The 20401-nt window shown below is 32.6% G+C and overlaps 3 protein-coding genes across 3 annotated transcripts; all 3 read right to left on the bottom strand.

Moving 5' to 3' along the window:
* Positions 1–238: 238 nt before the first annotated feature.
* Positions 239–3319, bottom strand: LOC112705930 (rust resistance kinase Lr10). Its single transcript, XM_025756964.3, has 3 exons — positions 2251–3319; positions 1914–1949; positions 239–1540 (listed from the first exon to the last, which is right to left on the bottom strand). Exons 1-3 carry the CDS (start codon positions 2966–2968, stop codon positions 408–410), a joined length of 1887 nt encoding a protein of 628 aa, XP_025612749.1. The 5' UTR covers positions 2969–3319; the 3' UTR covers positions 239–407.
* An 11444-nt stretch (positions 3320–14763) lies between these two features.
* LOC112704950 (uncharacterized) lies at positions 14764–15888 on the bottom strand. The gene has a single exon (XM_025755812.1). The coding sequence runs from the start codon at positions 15886–15888 to the stop codon at positions 14764–14766; it is 1125 nt and encodes a 374-aa protein (XP_025611597.1).
* Positions 15889–16020: 132 nt separating this feature from the next.
* On the bottom strand, positions 16021–16880 carry LOC112704951 (uncharacterized). Its single transcript, XM_025755813.1, has 2 exons — positions 16354–16880; positions 16021–16303 (listed from the first exon to the last, which is right to left on the bottom strand). The coding sequence occupies exons 1-2, from the start codon at positions 16878–16880 to the stop codon at positions 16021–16023; spliced, it is 810 nt and encodes a 269-aa protein (XP_025611598.1).
* Between the last annotated feature and the right edge of the window lie 3521 nt (positions 16881–20401).

Raw genomic sequence — 20401 nt, forward strand, 5'->3', positions numbered from 1 at the left:
GATTAGGATTTTCTTTTTGGTTTTTGCTAGCTAGGCTACCAGCGGAGTTAGTAGAAGTGGTAGTTTACACAGAAGAAATTACAATTTTTGTTGTTGGATTAAAGTGGTTCAAGTATCCATTTCAAAGTTTCATGCAATTTCGATAACAAATTTCGGAGAACTTCTAAAACCCCTTTTTAATGAGGTAGCAAGAAAAGTTGCTGGATTTGGTTCAGAATGATAAGAAAACATGTCTTCATAAGAATTAAGATGGTGACTTGCTGCTAGTTTTGCTTTAACAAATATTCTATTGGAAAAATTACAAAAAGCACTGCTCGTGAACATATATATATATATATATATATAATCCCATTATTGAATAAAAAGAATTACAAATTTTATAGAGGAATATAACCCTCTAATATTTGCTAAGGGGAATACACAATTTTTTTAGAATTACTAACTGATGATACATCAGAGAATAGCATTGAAGTGCTAAAATCTCCAACATCTTGTGCAGGTATATCATGTGAATATATGTAAGGCTTAGGAGATATTTCCAATTCTTCATCATCTTGTTCAAGCATCTCCACAACTCTCTTCATTGAAGGACGATCACTAGGCTTTGTTTGTATACACCATAATGCCACAATCATCATCTTTTTGGCCAACTTCATCTCCTCATCTGTGTCATTTTCAATTACAATTTCACTTCCATCATGTAACTGATTATAAACCCAGAAAGGGAAATAAAGTTGGCTAGAATTTTTAGCCGATGTATTCAGATTCTTTTTCCTACTTGCCATCTCCATTAACAACATTCCAAAACTATAGACATCAGCTTTATCGGAAATTGTTCCAATGTTTCTGTAGAAAAGCTCAGGAGCCATGTATCCTATAGTTCCTCTTGCTGCAGTCAAAGACACTTTGCTATCACTAGTGGGACATAGCTTTGCAAGTCCGAAATCAGAGACTTTCGGATTGAAATTCTCATCAAGAAGAATGTTTTGAGGCTTGATATCAAAATGCAGAATCTTCATGTCACAACCATTATGCATGAACTCGATGCCACGTGCCACTCCAAGAGAAATTTTGTACAATTTTTCACAAGTTAAGAAAACACCTTTTTCATGTGAAAATATGTACTTTTCTAGAGACCCATTTTCCATTAACTCATATATAAGAGCACGTGTTAGTCCTTCCACACAGAAACCAATGAGTTGCACTACATTGACATGGTAAATTCTACCAATAGTAGCAACTTCACTGATAAATTCTTCTTCATTAGATCTGGTGTTAGTGTTATTCAAAACTTTGACAGCTACAAGACGACCACTTGGAAGTTTTCCTTGAAAGACAGAGCCATAGCCTCCATTTCCCAGTTTTGTTTTGAATCCTTTGGTTATGTTCTTGATGTCTTTATAAGAGTATCTAAATGGCAAGATTTCATTGTTATTTCGCAGAAAATCTTCAATGGTGTAATACGTGCCTAAATTCTTCTGTCGCCATTCGCAGAAGATGACGAATGCAATTCCAAGCATGAATTTGCCAACCAAGAAAACTAGAAATTAAAGGAAATGCAACAAGAGAAAACCAATCATAAGGAATTTAATTGTATTTGGAATTTAATTGACTGAGATGAAATAAAAGAAAAACTGGTTACATTTTAGATTTTAAAATCAAATCTAACAATAGGCTACACTCATTATAACTTTTTTGGTACGTATTAAACTTAAAATTAAGTAAGTTCGACACTAGTCATTTTGTCAAGATTGGAGGATAAGACACTTGAGAAAAAAAATTTTCATTTTCAAGGTTAGCTTCTTCTCTGTTCATGCATTTAGTATGAGTTGATTCTAGTATTTCAATGCACTCACAAATCCAAAGTTAAACAAACAATTAAAGATACATAAAAGAGAAAGACAAGGACTTACATATTATATAGTATATCCAGTCTCCAATTACTTCAACTGCAAGAAACATACAAGCAAGAAGAAAATTGTTAAATAATAACAGTAATGTATGCACACACATATGCGCATCCTATGGTATATATCCTAAAATTGATGTAATCATAGTAAGAGCATATATTGTGGTTGAAATTATACTAAGAGAAAGGTAAAAACTCGCATGCAATTATCTCCGTGTGAAATTGATAATTGAATATCGTTACATGACAATTTAGTCCAACACGCTAAATCATCTAACGATTTTTAACTATCTAAGTTCACTTAAAAATATCTGCATCTGAGTCTCTGCCTAAGAGCAAACCTAAAGGAGTGGGTGAGTGTTGACTTAAACAACGAAGGTTGTTATTTTGATCATCCAAGACAGCATGTTGGCAAAAACACAAGGCCCAGGGAATTTCAAACCCGTAAAGCAGCATTGTACGGAGATCTACGCAAGAGATGTTTCCACCGTCGATTTCACCCGGCCACGAACTTGGATACATCCACTCTACGCGACACGTGTCTTGCAGTCCCAACTCTTGCAAAGTCTTGTTACCATCATAGACATGGAAGCTGCTGCTTCCAGGCGCGTAAGAACCGTTGATGCAAGTTGCAGCAGGGTCATCAACTTCGGATCTCACCGCGTTTGGACACGTCACGTATAGAATCTGCTTGTGATGGTGTTGATATGATTTGTAAGAGTTGAAATTATAGGAGGCCAGAAAATAAGAAGAGTTGTTAATAATGGTGGAATCTACTAATCGGAGTGTGGAGTTGTTGTAATTAATAGACTGAACATAGAATTTTCGTGATTTGAAGTAAAGAAAGAGTTGGTTATGATTGTCGCAAGAGAGCGTGTTGTTGAAGGTGGGATCACCGCAGTTAGGTGGAGTGTTAGTTAGTGTGAATGGATAGCTTATGTTATGCGTTCCGCACCACTGACTGGAACACGTAACAGAATCCGTTACTCTGCTGTAACCGTTTCCACAAGATAGGAGTAAGGCCAACACCCACACCCACACCACCATGACAGGTTTCATTTCTTCCTTGGTTACAATAAACAATAGAGTAAGTGGAAGTGATGAAGATTGTTATGTAAGTTTCCCCACATATACTTATATATTACGCTAATTATTATTTCAAATAATGAAAAAATGTGCGAAACTGACTTTGAAAGTAGCCAGTCAAACATATAAAACATATGGACCACGGCGGCACTTGTAACAGTGAATGTATATCACGTTCTTCTTTAGTTTCTTTATCATGGAATCTCTCGTTCCCCGAAATAGACATTGCAACTTGCAGCACCATTGTCGAACTTTGAAGGATAGTGCGAGTTTGCTACATATCACCAATAAAATTATTATATATACAAAAAAAATAATTATCATATCAGTCATTTTATTTATTTATCTATTTATAATTTATTACTTAATTTTTAATATTATATATATATGTGTGAGTGAGAGAAACTGAGAAGAATCACGATTTAACGTGTAGTGGAGTCAACATCATGGTCATGAATCTTATTGGTTTTCTATGAATATGTACTATCCGACTGTCAAATTCATAAGTCAAAGTCAGCCACAGTCAGCTTCTTTATTTATTTAATTTTGATCATATACCAACTTCTTTATAACTTAGATCATGATGTTCTAAGAGAATTATTACAGAACTTCATTCTGAGAAGCTTCTTAATACAATTTTTCCACATTTTATAGCCATGACTAACGAATTTTGGACCCAAAAAGGCAAAACCAAACAAGAAAACGGAATCATAAATATTCTCACTCGGTCACACCTTTAATATTATATTGTTTATCACTTTATCCACGAAAATTCCGAATCAATCTTCAAACCTTTTTGAGCGACTCTTTTTATAGTTTGATTCTATCTTTTTTATTTGAAAAAAGTTTTACTCTCCTTTTTTGAAAAATATTAAAATAGTACTTCTCTTATTTTTATTTATAAAATATATATTTTTTTCTTTTATTTATTAGTGTATCTAAATTTTTAACTTGTGAAATAATTGAGTTCTCAATAAATTTATAAAAAGAATGATCAAACTTATTACTAAAAAAAAGTTTGAGAACAATAACTAATAAATATTATTATTTTTTATTAGTATTTGATCAGTAATAATTTATATATATATATATATATTTTATACATAAAAAATATATAATTTATATTTATATTTATTAGAATTTGTACAAATAAATTAATACAGTTTTTATTCATATTTTTTAAAATTTATACATATAAATTAATAAATTTTATTTATTAAAAATAATTTAATATTTATTCTGATTAAATAATAACAAAAAATATTATAAATTACTGACCTATATCCATGAGTTTTTAAGAGGTTAATATATATGTCTTATAATGTAAAAATTTTGGAACTAACAGCTAATCAACAAAAATTAGAGACTCATTCAGAGAAAAATTTGGGTGGGGACCAAATTATTGAAGTTTTATTCTTTATTAGTTTATTTTTAAATAGAAGCATGAAGAATTCTTTTTTTTTTTGTGTAATTAATCTCCTTTAACATTCTTTTGATTAATCTCACACGGTCACACCTATTATTTTTACAATATTATTTGTTCACACCCTGATTGTTAAACTATTTTAACAATTGAAAAAACCACCATCCTAGATTAATTAGTTATTACCATGCTATGACTGAGGCCTAGTTTGGGTAAATAACTTAAATAAGTTTTTTTGGAAAAGGAGTTTAAAGTATAAGAACTTTTATTAATAGTAGCTTATAAATAAGTTATTTTGTGTTTGGATTTTTAACTATAGAAGTACTTATTTTAAAGTTGTAGCGTTTGGATAAATAATTCAAAAAATACAATTTTTTTGACATAAGAGAATGGATATTAAATTTTTTTAAATTGTTTAGACTCATAATTTAAACCAGTCTCTTTCAAGAATTTTATTTTTAAATTTACCCAACCAACTTTGTTAAAATGTGTTCCAGGTCTATTTCGAGCCACCATCTCTTCTTTACATATTTTCATGAATATAACAGTATTTCGTTCATTTCAATCAGTTTTAAATTTTCTTCCGGACTTGCCACTTTCATGAATTTGTTGGGGAAGAACATAAAAAAAAAGAAAATTATAAAACTAATTATAAAAATAATAGCAAGTTGTATAAAAATAAAATCACATATAAAAAAATAAAATTAAAATCACATATAAAAAAATAAAATTAAAACTGAGATTTCATAGCATACAAAATATTCAATACAAATTTAATAATAAAAATAGAATAATAAAATGATAAAAAAAAAAAATACCTGCTGGTTCAGATGGAACAGAAGATGGTGGTGAAGGGTCAATACTTCCAGCAGATGAATCATTACGTGAAAATGGTGGTGGAAGGCCAACATTTCCAGTAGATGGAACATTACGTGTGAGAATGATGGTGGAATACCAGTGCTTCTAGAAGATGGAACCTTGCCTGAAAATAGTGGTGGAGGGCCAGTATTTCCAGCAGAAACAGGAAACATTTTTACACAGAATCAAGAACGAAAGTAAATTTTTTTGTTTTGAAATTAATTTTTTTTCATGGAAGTGATAAAATGACTTATCAAAAAGGAAAAAGTCATCTATTTTTACTTCTTTCAAAAGTTATGAATTAACTTTTCGAGAAGTTAATAATAAAGTAATTTCTGTGCGTTCCCAAACGGACTCCGAGTGAGAAATGGTCTTCATTTTATTAGTTTCTTGACCTCGACCTGAGTGACAATAATGTTTGCAGAAAAACAAAAGAAAACAAAAAATATGACCTTTTAACGCACATCTGTGAAAACATAATACAGTATTTGGGTTGCATATCAAACCCCAAATATGGTTTTTGAAAAATGATGAATAATTAACATTAGAAATAAATTTATTTTCCTCGTAAATAAAGTATTCTGAATATCCTTTTGGTTATTATTTTGCTGTTGAAAATAATTGTTAATGGGATAAAAAAATAAAAAAAATTATGGACCTAAAAAATATCTTTTTATTTATTAATTATTTTTAAATATAATAATATAAAAATATTTATTTATTTATTATATAAAAATATCTTTTTTTAAATAAAAAAATATAAATTATAATTTTTAAAATTTTTTTATTTTTCTAATATTTTTAATTTTTACATTTTACATTATAATGATGCAAAGGTAAGAATGCTTAACGGGGGGTTAATGTTCAAATTCGTCCCTCAAAGATTACGCGATCTTTATTTTCGTCCTCAAATGATTTTTTTTAATCTAATTAGTCCATAAAAGATAAATTGTTAGTCAAATTAGTCCTTCCGTCAATTGGATAATGACATGTCACGTTAAGTGTCATGTAACATGATGACGCGACACGCCACGTGGCAGGTCAGTGACATGTGGCATGCCATGTAGCACTTGACATGTAAAAAAATTTTTATTAGTCAAAATAGTCCTTGAAAGTCTAGAGCAAATCATTTTCTTCCCTCAAATTTTAAAAATTAGTCAAATTAGTCCTTATATAATTTTTTTATAATATTAAATTTATAATATTTTTTTATACTACTAATTTTAATATTATTTTTTAAACCTTAATAAACAAAATTCTCTTTACATAAAATAATAAAAATAATTAAATTTTTATAAAATTATTTTGTCATTTGTATTTTAAAATTTTACATTTTTAAATTATAATTTTTTATGTGAATTTTTTTATTTAAATGAGTTTATCAAATTATAGTTGATTATATATTTAAAAATTTAATATTTTAAATTTTACTAAATAATATAGTAATTATTTTAAATTTTAAATTATAATTTTTATTATTATTTAATTTATATAATAAAACTCAATAATTGAAAACTGGTTTATGGAATCACTTTTTGAATCTTAATATTCCAATATAATTTTTTAAATATTTCATTTAAAACAAAAATAATTTTATTTTAATACGAAACATATCTATTTAAATAATGTATTAGTGCGGAGTAGTTTATATTATGCATAGGTATAATGTTTTCTATTTCATTTTATCTCATTGATTTGTGAAATTAAAAGAAAAATTATATAATCTATCTCAAACATATGAAACACACAAAAATTTATTATTATGATCTTTGCACGTATTACGCTTAAGAAGCAATTTGTTTATAATAATAATAATAATAATAATAATAATAATAATAATAATAATTAAGCAACAAATGTTCAATATTTTGTAAAGTTTGGAATTGAAGCAAAATTTGTGGATCTTCTTGAATTTTGATTCTAAATATCACTACCATTACATCCTATAGGTAAGTAATACCGTAATGAAAAAAAAAGATGTAGTAAAAAAAAATAGTGGTATAAATTTGTTTAGGTTAACATACATAAATTTTGATTTTGAGCATATAACTTTGTTTAGGTTAATAAATACATACATTTCAATTTTGAATATATATATATATATATATATATATATATATATATATATATATATATATATATATATATATATATTCCAGCAAAATGCAATAATGTAAGAAAAAGGTTTTAGAATAGAAAAGAATAAGAGAGATTTTGAGAAGAATTAAAGGAAAGAGATAATTTTAATGAAAAAATTTTTTTAAAAAAAAAGATACAATTATTAATGTTTTGTTTGTCAATTACATTTCTATTAAAATTAGTAGTATCAAAAAATATTTCAAATATAATATTATGAAGAAAAATAAAAAAATTATATAAGGACTAGTTTGACTAATTTTTAAAATTTGAGGGATGAAAATGACTTACGTCTGAACTTTTAATGACTATTTTGACTAATAAAAAACTTTTTTATATGTCAAATGACTGCACGTGTCACTGACCTGCCATGTGGCGTGTCACGTCATTATGTCATGTGCCACTTAACGTGACACGTCATCATCCAATTAATGAAAGAACTAATTTGACTAATAATTTATCTTTCAAAAACTAATTTGATTAAAAAAATTATTTGAGAACGAAAATAAATATTGTGTAATTTTTAGAGACGAATTTAAATATTAACCCGCTTTAAGACATACCTTAATACCTAAATGAGTGTGAGTATTACTTGGGTATCTTGATGTGTATGTCAGTATGCGTGTGTATGTGATTCTCAAAAGAGTGATAACGTTGGGTGAACAAATTAATGGTGATGACTAGCGAATGGTCTTGTGTGATAGTGATAGTCAACCCCTCTTGTTATATGTGTTTATTTATTGGGTTACACTAGTGTAAAGATTCACTCTATACAGATTTTGTATAGATATATTTTATAATTAAAATTAGTGATATGTGTCCTTTTTTTCTATTAGACTAAATTCTAATGCAAATGCGAAGACTGTAATTATAGTAGTACAAATATTTGCAGATTATTAAATATTAACTACTAACTCCTTTTAAAAATAGTTGAGGCAGTTAAAATCGTTACTAGTTACACTTCTTTTTTCGTAATACAACGATTATGACTCTGTTTGGACTATCGACTCAAGTTTATTTTCTTTAATTTTTTTTTCCTAATGTAATAATGTACTAGTAGATAAAATAATTTATAGCTAATTAATGGCGGTAAAATAATATGTATATATAATTATTATAAAATATTTTTATTTTAGTAAACCAATTATTTTTTCATTTAGCTAGTATGTTGTTTAAAAAACGAAAAGATAATTTAAATAGTAATTTTAAAGGGAGTCACTCATATTAAGTTATAAAAAATAATTTTTTTAAAAGATAACTTATATCTACTAATTATCTATAGACACATAGCATAGTAATTAAATTTGATTTAATATAGTCCATTTTTTACCAAAATCAACAACCTGGGCTAGTTTATATAAACTGGACCGGATGATTCTTAATTTTTTTTAATTTGAAAACCCTGTTCCCTTCTTCTATTGTCTTTCTCTCATAGTCTCACTAAGCTCGAGCTCGTTCATCTCTCTCACAGGAATTTGGCTCATTAGCTCTAGCACTCGAGTGCTCTCCCGCTCTCGTCTTCGACCTCTTTCACTGCCTCCAGTCTCGCACTCAAGCTCGTCAACACTTTCTGGGTCTTCAGTTACCACCGTCTCGAACTCAATCGCGCTCGTCGTCGCCGGCGACAGAAGTAGTAGATCCCAAGACTGGTCGTTGTCGTCACTCCCTATCTCATCACCAAGAAATGACGAAGTTATGCTTATATGTGCTTCATGCAGGATTGTAATTTTTAAATCTCCAGCCGAAGGAGAGAATGGATCCTTGAATGGACTTAAGCAAAATTTAGCTCCGTTCCTTATTCACACAGACCAGTAAATGCGTGAGAGCGAGAAAATTCTATGATCGAATATTTCTTGTTGTATATATTTCATCACTGAAAAAAATGTCAGCATCGCAATCCCTCAGAGGTCCTTCACGGTGCGGTCGAGTGCTCGGTCCATCACTCGACAAGATCATAAAGAACGCTGAGTGGCCCAAGCATTCTCACCTTGTCGCAGCCTGCAAATCAACCCTTGACAAGCTCGAATCAGTGTCCGAGTCTGAATCCGAATCGCCCACTTCAGGCACCAACCAATCCCAATCTCCTCTTTCAGGTCTCCCCTCCACAGATGCCGAATATGTCCTTCAACCTCTCATTCTTGCGCTTGACTCTGCCTTCCCCAAGGTTGTGGACCTTGCTCTTGAATGCACCTTTAAGTTGTTCTTTCTCGCCCTCCTCCATGGTGAGATTGATAGTTCAACTGCTTCACAGTCCGGCATGGTCTTCAACATTATTGATGCCATCTGCAAGTTCGGCAACCTTGGTGAGGAGGCCATTGAGCTTGGGGTGCTCAGAGTCTTGCTTTCGGCCGTTCGATCCCCTTGCACTTTGATCTGGGCCGGTTGCCTAATTCAGATTGTGAGAACTTGCTATAACGTGTACCTCGAGGGTGTCAACAACACCAATCAGATTTGTGCTAAGTCAGTTCTTGCCCAGATCATGACCATTGTTTTTGCAAGATTCGAGGAAGACTGCATGGATATCCCCCTCAAAAAGGTATCTGTTAATGACTTGTTGGAATTTACTGATAAGAATCTGAACGAGGGCAACTCCATTCAATTTTGCCAAAATTTTATAACTGAGGTAATGGAGATTTTCTTCAATTATGATTGTGACGTGGATGCTTCAAATATATTTGAAAAATATTATGCTTATGTAATATTTTGCTGTTGTTAAACCTTAACAGTTGTCATTATTCAATTAAAGACATTTGCTAACGTGCTTAAGTATTTTGTTTGGATTTGGCTGTAGTAAATTGAGGCTAATTGAAATGACTTTTCTCCCCTTCGTTTGCTTACGTATTATATTCTTATTAAGAAGTTTGCTTACATGTTATATTTAGAGTACTCTCTTTCTTAAGCTAGAGCCTTTTTTGAAATCCACATTATGAATCTAGAAAACGTTCATGTATATTCTTGTGATTTCTGCATCTTTATTTAGTATTTAAACTCTTATAATTTAATTAGATATTTTTAGGATTGTCATAGGCCTTCTTAAAACTACATTGGGGCTACCCACAAGCTCAACCACACTTGGTCTGCAACTCAGGATATAACTTTTCGACATGAAACTGTGAAATGCTTGGTCAGCATAACTAAGTCAATGGGGGCGATGGACCAACAAACAAAGATAGGAGATTTATATCGACCAAAAATCTCTGATTGCAATGGTACACTAGAGCATCATCTACCACCAAATGGTGAAGAAGCTAATGCTTTTGACCATGAGCTACATCCTGATGTAAATTCTGAATTTTCAGATGCTGCTGTGCTAGAGCAATGCCGGGCATATAAAATTGAACTTCAAGTTGGCTCATAGGATGACAAGTACTCTTGAAAAAATTTAGTGGTTATAATTGAATAGTGTTAAGTGCTCCATGCTTGATTTGATACGACAATGTCCGGTTTTTGAAAGGTGACCAAAGTGTTGCTGTGAAGTCTGTTTTTGAAAGGCAACGAAGATTGTATGGTTTTATTCCTAGGGCGAACTCGCATTCTCTGTGGATCGACCAATTTCCGATTTCCGATCTTGCAGATCGTGTATCCCAATATCCTGGAGATATGGGTCTCACACGTCGGACTGGAGTTGAGGGGATGGGCAATTTATTCAGGTTGGATTTTCTCTTTATTCCTTTTTTCGTCCCTGTAGAGTGTTTTGATCGATTATGTTGTTGTCTCTGCAGATTGTTGCTTCTCGATTATTGTGTGTTAGTCGTGCTATTGAGGTGTTAGGTTCGGAGCAACAGGTAGTGGTTGAGAAGGTGTCATCTCTTGAGCGTTTGCTGAAGGAAAGGGAAAAGGTTATTGTTGACGTGACCGCAAAGATGAAGGAGAAAGAGGATAAAGTTGGCCGCCTCCAAGAACAAATTAGATTGCTGCAAGCTGAAGTAAAGGAGAATGATAAAACCAAAGGTGAAATGACTGCTCATCTTAACGAGCTTGAGGAGGAAACGATGGATATGTTCATAGCTGGGTTTGATCGTGCCGTCAGCCAAGTGTCATTATTTTTCCCGAACTTTGATGTGAGGAGACTCAATGTGGCGAAAATTATTGTTAATGGTGAGCTTGCTGATGATGAGGTTGGTGAGAAGCAGGCTGAGAGCCTTCCTCCTCCTTCTTGAAAGATGTTTGTATTTTTAGTTTTGTAGTTTTCCAATTTAATCGGAATATTTTGGACTTGTGTTGCCCGACTATTTTGGTGTTGGTTTTGACTGCTTATAATGCTTTATAAAAAGCTCTTTTGTGTATGGATGTTGATTCTAGCCTTTATGTGCTAGTTAGATAATAGATGTTGATTTTGGTAATAGCTTTGGATGGGTTTTTATCTTTTTTTGATGATATTCTGAGTTGGCGTTTCCGACTTATGTGGTCGGTTCGATTTGTTAGATGGTCTTGATTTCCAACGCTGACTTGTCAGTTTGATTGATATGCATTTAATGTTGTTTGAAGCATAGATATTTGAGCTAAATGTGATATTTATTGATATACGAATGAGACGTTTAAGGAAGGTATGAAGTGGTCGGCCTAGTTAAAACCTGTCCGAGTAAAACTCTCCTTAGGGATAAAACCTCATGATCAGGAAAAAGAGTACCTGGCCATTTCATACTTACATAAGAATTCAACTGCAATAAATTTTTAAAGATGAGATGTTCCAGGTGTTAGGAAGAGGTGTTCCTTCTAGTGTTTCGAGGGAGTATGCTCCTTTTCCGATGACTTTAGAGACGCAGAAAGGGCCTTCCCAGTTGGCAGCTAGCTTCCCGTGTCTTGGTGGTTTTCGGACTTCTTCCATTTGTCGTAGGACTAAGTCTCCCTCTTGTAATGTTCTTGGTATTAGCTTTTTGTTGTACTACTTTCGTATTGTTGCTTGCATGGCTTGCTGCCTTAGTTCAGTGAGGCTTCGTTCTTCATTTATCAGATTAAGCTCTATTGACCTAGCTTTCGAGTTTTCTTGCTCATCAAAGTATTCGGTCCAGGTGGACCCTTGGCTAATCTCTATGGGTATCATGCAGTCTGCACCATGTACTAGTCGGAATGAGCTTTCATTTGTTGTTGTGTGGAGTGTTCTGTTATAACTCCACAACACTTCTGGTATAAGCTCGGCTAATCGTCCCTTAGCATTTGTTAATTTCTTTTTTAAGGCCTGCAAGATAACTTTGTTAGCTGCCTCCGCGAGCCCATTGGTTTGTGGGTGTTCGACGGAGGAAAAACGGTGCTTAATATGTAGGTCGGTCAGATATGATGCGATCTTTTTATCCGTAAACTGTCTGCCATTATTGAATATAATTTCTCTAGGTAAACCGAATCTACATATAATTGATTTCCAAATGAAATTTTGTACCTTTTCGACTGTAATTTTTGCAAGAGGCTGTGCTTCTATCCATTTTGTGAAATAATTGACAACTACCAGAAGGAATTTTACCTGTCCTATTGAGATTGGAAATGGTCCGAGTATGTCCATCCCCCATTTGTGGAATGGCCAGCTGACATCTGAGGTATGTAAAAGCTCGGCTGGGTTGTGGATGAGCGGTGTGCATCTTTAACATGCATCGCAGTTTTGTACCTTATATCTGCAATCTTTCCTCAATATCGGCCAGAAGTATCCTACTCAGAATATTCTCGTAGCTAGGCTCCTACTTCGAATGTGGTGTCCGCAGATTCCATCATGTAGTTCATTCATGGTGGTTTCTGCTTTTATTCAACCGAGGCATTTCAGAAGAGGTCGGGAAATACCGTGCCTGTATAGGTTGGCCCCTGATAGGGTATACTGGTTTGCTTTGTATCTGAATATCCTTGGGTTTTCACCTTCTGGTATTTCTCCGCTTTTTAAGTAGCAAATGAATGTGCTTCGCCAATCTTCTTCCTGTGACACGCTTAAAACAGATTTTGTATCTAAACTTGATTCTGTTAGTGTAAGGTGATGCAGTTTGTCTGTTTGATCGGCTATCCTATATGTAGCTAATTTGGATAAAATGTCGGCCTTAAAGTTTTGTTCTCTAGGTATATGTAGTATTTCAAAACTTTGAAAAAATTTTATTAGGGCTTTGACCGAGTTCAGATATTTTTCTAAAAGTGGATCTCGTACCTGAAAGTAGCCGTTTACCTGTTGTACCATGAGGAGTGATTCACAGTGTACTTTTAAGTTGGAGATCTCTACTTCCTTGGCTAACTTTAGGCCTACTAGTAGAGCTTCATATTCGGCATGGTTGTTGGTTGTTTTAAAATGAAACTTATTTGACTGTTCGTCTTGGACTCCACTATTGTCTTTCAGGAGAATTCCTGCTCCACATTCATTTTCATTTGATACTCCGTCCACATATAATTCCCATGTTTTGATGTGTTCTTCTTTATCCGTGAACTCTGAAATGAAGTCGGCTAATGTCTGTGCTTTAGGCGATCCTCGTGATTGATATGATATGTCGAATTCAGAGAGCTCGATTGTCCATTTCATCAACCGTCCTGCTAAGTCCGGCTTCGATAGTATTTGTCGTAGAGGATGACCTGTCTGAACTATAATTGGGTGTGTTTGAAAATAGTGCCTCAAACGCCGAGCAGTGATGACTAGACCGAATGCCAATTTTTCTATCATTGGGTACCTTGTCTCGACATTTTGTAAGACTTTACTTACAAAATACACCAGGTGTTGTTCTTTTCTTGTTTCTGTTACAAGTACAGAGCTAATATTGTTAGTGGAAATTGAAAGAAATAAAAAGAGTGGTTTACCTTGCTCCAGTTTCTTGAGTATAGGTGGTAACCCCAGGACATGTTTGAATTCAGAAAATGCTTTTCGCAATCTTCTGTCCAAACGAATTTATCCGACTTCTTCATGGTTTTGAAGAAATGATAGGATCTAGTTGCTGCGGGTAGCAAGAATCTGGATAGGGCTGCTAGGTAGCCTGTGAGTCGCTGCACTACTTTAATCATTTTTGATGATTGCATGTTTAGGACCGCTTGAAATTTGTCAGGGTTTGCTTCTATACCTCGGTTTGTTAATAAAAACCCCTAGGAATTTTCCTTTCTGTATGCCAAATGCGCACTTTTCTGGGTTTAGTCTCATATTGTAAGCTCGGAGTTGTTGGAAGATCTCCTGAAGGTCGGCTTGGTGTTGTTTCTCTGAGCTGGATTTGACGACCATGTCATCAACGTATATTTCAATATTTTGTCTGATTTGATTTTTAAATATTTTGTCCATCAGTCTTTGATAAGTCGCTCCTGCATTTTTTAGGCCAAAAGACATTACCTTATAGCAAAAATTACCTTGGTCGGTTACAAATGCTGTCTTATCTTCTTCATCTGGGTGCATTTGTATCTAGTTCTATCCAGAGTAGGAATCCATGAAACTTAGTACTTGGTATCCAAAGGTGTCGTCCACTAGTCTGTCAATGTTCGGCAACTGGTAGGAGTCCTTTGGACAAGCCTTGTTTAGATCTGTGAAGTCTACACACATCCTCCATTTTTCCGAGCTTTTTCTAACCATAACCACATTTGCTAGCCATGAGAAAAAGCGAATTTCTCGGATGAAACATGCATCAAGTAGTTTCTGTATTTCTGCTGCTGCTGCAATTCTTCTTTCTGTGCCCAGGTTATGTTTCTTTTGTCTTATAGGTCGGGCATTGGGGTTGACCGCTAATTTGTGGCATATAAAGTTCGGGTCGATCCCTGGCATGTCAACAGGAGTCCAGGCGAACAGGTTGGCATTGGCCTTTAATATGCCTTCCAAGTGTTGTTTCGTTTCTGCAGAAAAAGCTGAACCGATGTTAGTATATTGATTTTTTTCACCCAATTGTACCTTTTCCAGGTCGTCCGTTAGGAAGGGATGGTTGTTGTTGTCCCTGGGGTCCATTTCGTTTAGGCTGGGAATGCTTTCCAAGTTGTATACGGAATAGACTCTCAGAATGCCCTCCCATGTGATTTTCTTCAAACTCACGTTGTAGCATTGTCTAGCTTCTTTATGGTCGGCATGGACCTTTGCCACTGTGTTATACTGCAAAGAAAACTTGACACATAGATAAATGGTAGAGACAATAACTCCAAAAGAGTTAAGGGACGGACGTCCTAAAATGATATTGTAAAGGCTAACACAATTGACTACCAGGAACTGGATGTCTAGTGTTTTGGAATTTGGAGGTTCTCCCAGTGTTGTTCTTAACCATACATAACCTGATAGAGGGACTCTTTCACCTGAGAAACCTGCCAATTCTCCTCCTAATGGTTGCAACGCCTTGTCGCTTACCTGCACCTTTTTTAATGTGGAGTAAAATAGGACATTGGCGCTGCTTCCTAGATCGAGCAGGACCTTCTTTATGGTTAGTTCTCCCATGTGCACCGAGATCACCACTAGGTCGTCTAAATTTGGCGTCTGTGATTTAAAGTCATCAGTATTGAAACTGATGTGGATGGCTGAGGTCGGGACTGGTGGGTTTTGGTGAGACCCTTCCATTGTCAACATAGTCTGATAACTTCATTTCCTGGCTGTGCTAGTGATGCCTCCTCTGGCAAAACCACCTGATATGTAGTTTATGACTCCTTTGGAACCAGGGGTCTCTACCGGGCCATGCCATGTTTCTTTTTCTTAGTGATCCGAGGCATACTTCAGCTTGTTCATATCCTCGGTTGGCTCTTTCCGACTCCTGGAGCTAACGTATTTGTCCAGTAGTCCCTGTCTTGCTAGCCTCTCCAGTAGGTCTTTAGCTACTACGCATTTATCAGTGGTGCGACCGAATTTTTGGTGGAATGCGCAATGTTTGCTTTTGTCCACGTATTTCTGATCCTGGTATGTTCTTGCCTTGATTAGTGGTTTTATGAGTCTGTTGTGTAGTATCTCTTTAATGATGTCTTCTTTTCTGGTATTAAACCTGGTATACGAATCAAATTCGGAGTTAGTTTAAAAGGTTTTTTGAAATACTTGTTATGGGACCTATTCGACTTGTCTTCTTCCTTTCGTGATGGTGGTCTCTCATTCCTTCGTGTTTCACGCAATTCCTCTATTTCGATTTGTCCAGTGGCTTTGTCTCGAAACACCTCTAATGTTTTTGGTTTTGCCACAGCTATAGCTTCCTGGAATTTCCCAAGTCGGAGGCCACTTTTGATGGCGTGCAACTGTACTTCTGGATTAAGGTCGGAGATTTCCATGACTGCCGTTGTGGAGCGTGTCATGTAATCCTTTAGGCTTTCGTATTGCCCTTGTTTGATTGTGCTGAGGTAGTCTGAATCCCTCACATAGATTTTAGACGCTGCGAAATGATTGACGAACATCTTGGCAAACTCGTCAAAGCTGGTTATGAATCCTACAGGAAAATTAGAAAACCATAATAAAGCAGTTTCATCTAAAAAAGTGGGAAAGGATCGGCACAGGATGGGATCGGAGTCGCTATTGAGAAACATTATAGATTCGAATTTCGTGACATGAACTTTAGGATCTCCAATCCCCATATATGGTGTTAGGGTCATAGGGAGTGTAAAGTTCTTAGGCATTTTGAAATTCATTATCTCCTCAAAAAACGGGTTGATTTGTCGCCTTCCGGTTTTGGGGGGTGTTTCCCCTATTTTTCCGTTGGACTCTAAATGATGCTCTTCGTGTTGATCATCATTTGTTTTTTTTGCTATCGACTTTTCGATCTTCGTTATTTTGCATTGCTGCTAATAGTTCGGCCATCCGCTGATTTTCTGCTAGGAGAGCGGCGTTAGCGGCCATGAGATCAACATTGGTTTGAGGAGGTTGCTAGGCCTCCGAGTGGCCAGTCATGTTTCCCTTTCTGCAAAGAAAAAAGGGGTACAAAGCAGATATGGACGGGTTATAAAATTTAAAATATCGGGGTGGGGTGAAGTTAAACTTTCGAGCCCCACGGTGGGCGCCAAATGTTCTTGCAAGGATACTCTTTCCGAATTATATGTCGGCTCTCTGTTGACCTTGGTGTGCCTGATAGCTTTAGCTGGATCGGTGATATCCTCATGAACTCGGACCCGAACGTGGTACCTGTAAAAAGTACTCCGACGCCCAAGTCAGTAGAGAAATAAACTAAGCAAAGAGTGTGTATATGATTGCGGATACCGTTCCGTAGTGTATTGTTTTAGAGACGAATTATTTTTGCGTGTGTGTTATCATTGATGCCACTCCCGGTTTTATAGCTTGGTGTGGAGTTCAGTTTCGTTCGAGATTCTGGTGACTAATCTCCTTCCGAGATTATGGGGAGCATTCTGTTAGGATAGAACCGTTGTGTCGAGATATGAGTCGGTTTTATCTGAAATCTTAGGAGTACAGTACAATATTAAAGAATTATTATGACAACTATGATATTTTCTATGAAGAACGGTTAAAACCAACAAAATAAAAAATTATTATATTTACTGAAAATTTTAAATTTTTTTTATATTATGTACGTATATGTAATTTCAGATTTAACTCAATAAGATAGAACTCAAAGAATGTATGCTCGTCCCAATGCGCGTAATTTACAAATGATTGTTATTGCAATTTAAACTTTGTATATATCTATGAAATTATTATTAAATTTTAAATATAAAAATACTTATTATTATAAAACTTATATAGGAGTCTTAATTAATTTAAATCTAGATTTTTTAAATTTAATTTAATTATCTTTAATAAAATAATTTTTAAAAATAAAATTAATTTTTATGCACACAATCTTGTTAAAATTATGCATAAATTGTTACTGTCTTCATATAAAGAGTACTAAATTATTAATAATTAATAAGATCAAAAGTTATTTATATATATGATTTACAATTTTAAAATGATAGTATCAATAAAAAAACACTTATTATTTAAATAATAACTTTTGAGTTTGTATTTTAATAACATCGTAAGATTTTTGTTGATGTAGTGCTTTAAATTTGGATGACATTTTAAGATTTATATTTAACTATAATTATATTTTAGTATATTTATTTATATTTTATTTATTATATAATTATACAACAGTTATTTCAGTTGAACCATAATTGAACCAATTAGACTAATAAACTAATAAATCAATAATTAATATAGTTTAATGACCGGTCTAATTTTTAAAACCTTGCTTTTAATACTAGTTAATATAATAGGTTAGTTGGTTAGTTAGAGTGTTAAAAACTTAAAATCCAATTTAATTCAATATAATCTAATTTAAATTTAATTATAAAATATATCAAAATTAAAAATAATTTGTATTGGACTTAAATTAAATTTTAGGTTTAACTTTTAAAATTTATCTAATTTAATTTAAATAAATTATTTTTTTGTTTTTATAATTAAATTTATATCTCACTTATAATATATTCTTATTTTATAAAGTAATCTTATTAAATTTTAAAAAATTAAAAAATATAAGAATAAAAGATAAATAAATATTATTTAAAAATAATATTTTTTTATAAATTATATATATCCTGAATACAGTGTTAGAAATTTTGTTATAATTATATTTTAAGTATAACACACTCGATTTATACACAAACTTTTAAACTGTATCTTGATTGTAGCATTTTAATAGTTGACTATTTTTGTTGTTTATATTTTTTATCCGTAATATTGAATATTCAAAATAAATATTTTCCATTAATATTATAAAATTTGAGAGCCTTAGTGTATTTTACGTCATAGTTCACATTAGTTATAAATTTTCTTACTAAAAACAATAGCTATTGCTTATGGGTATGATATTAAAATTTAAATTCAACTTGGAAAAAAAATATAAAGTATAAACTAAAGAAAGGTCAACAAACAATGATAGTACAATTCTGTTATCTGTTTAGTGTAATTGTCTTTTACTTCTACCTTAATAAAATAACAAACCCGTTATACATACTGCAAAAAAAGTTAATCAACATTTTCTTTTTCTTATATCATTCTCTTAACAAACACAACATAACACTCTGTTAATAATTTTGTGACTCAAATGGAATATCTGTATATTTGAATCTATACAGTATAATTCATCATATTTATTATAAAAGTGACTATATAGATAGATGTTATTTTTTATATTATAATAAAATAAATTTAATATTGATATAATATATTTATGTGTTTAAAAACTTAGCTGCTGTCATTAATTCATTATAACATTAATTTGATATCTTTTATATAATTTCATAAAATGAAGTTTGCTCAAACTTTAATATGACCTAATATCTTCTATAATATAGCTTTCTATATAAGTGAAGAATTTAATATGAGAAATTAACATTGGCAAAGACCGTTACCATAAAAAAATGACACCCACGACCCTGTCTAAAATATCGAACAAATTCTAACAATCAGTAAATCATCTATATAAACGAGAATTTCAACTTGGCAAAGGCATGTTTTACAAGCTTTTGTTTTGAATGCTTTTTAATATTTTTGTAAATATTTCTTCTTATTTAAGTATCAAAGTATTTTTTGCAGGTATTTTCGCTGCGAAATTCAAATCAGGCCGACCTATAGCTCTTCAAATCAAGTAACACATTGCTCGAAAGGAATCACTGTAATTTGGCAGTTTCACACAGAACGGAACACATACGAATTTAAAATTCTTATAACACATGAAGACACGACATATATATAAAATATAACGTATTTTTTTAGATAAATTATAATGATATTTTGGTATTTTGTTGATATTAAAACATAAATTAATTTTTAATTATTTTCATATTTTTTAATTATATAAAGTATTTAAAATATTTTTTGTTTTAATAATTAATAATATATATTATTACTAAACTCATTTTAAGAATACACGTTAAGAATTAGACTAGACACACTGACACATGATTGTATTTAAATGTGTTCGGAGAAGAATTTTTTATTTTTTATTAAGACACAGTTGGACACAAAAGATACGCGTATTGAACGAGTGTTACTGAATGTTGTGTCTAAAATATATTCGACACGTGACACCACAAATAAAAAGAGTGCGTGTTTCATAGATTTTAACAATTGAAAAAACCACGATCCTAAATTAAGG

This window comes from Arachis hypogaea, chromosome 8 (assembly GCF_003086295.3).
Source record: "Arachis hypogaea cultivar Tifrunner chromosome 8, arahy.Tifrunner.gnm2.J5K5, whole genome shotgun sequence".
NCBI lineage: Eukaryota > Viridiplantae > Streptophyta > Magnoliopsida > Fabales > Fabaceae > Arachis > Arachis hypogaea.

Excerpts from the sequence above, each read along its gene's own strand:
- LOC112705930 (XM_025756964.3), bottom strand. The coding sequence starts at position 2,968 with ATGAAACCTGTCATGGTGGTGTGGGTGTGGGTGTTGGCCTTACTCCTA. Across the intron at positions 1,950-2,250 it reads ACACTCACCCACTCCTTTAG|TTGAAGTAATTGGAGACTGG; the intron begins GTTTGCTCTTAG and ends TGTTTCTTGCAG. Across the intron at positions 1,541-1,913 it reads CTGGATATACTATATAATAT|TTTTCTTGGTTGGCAAATTC; the intron begins GTAAGTCCTTGT and ends TTTAATTTCTAG.
- LOC112704950 (XM_025755812.1), bottom strand. The coding sequence starts at position 15,888 with ATGGAAGGGTCTCACCAAAACCCACCAGTCCCGACCTCAGCCATCCAC.
- LOC112704951 (XM_025755813.1), bottom strand. The coding sequence starts at position 16,880 with ATGGGGATTGGAGATCCTAAAGTTCATGTCACGAAATTCGAATCTATA. Across the intron at positions 16,304-16,353 it reads TCGAATAGGTCCCATAACAA|GTTTAATACCAGAAAAGAAG; the intron begins GTATTTCAAAAA and ends TTCGTATACCAG.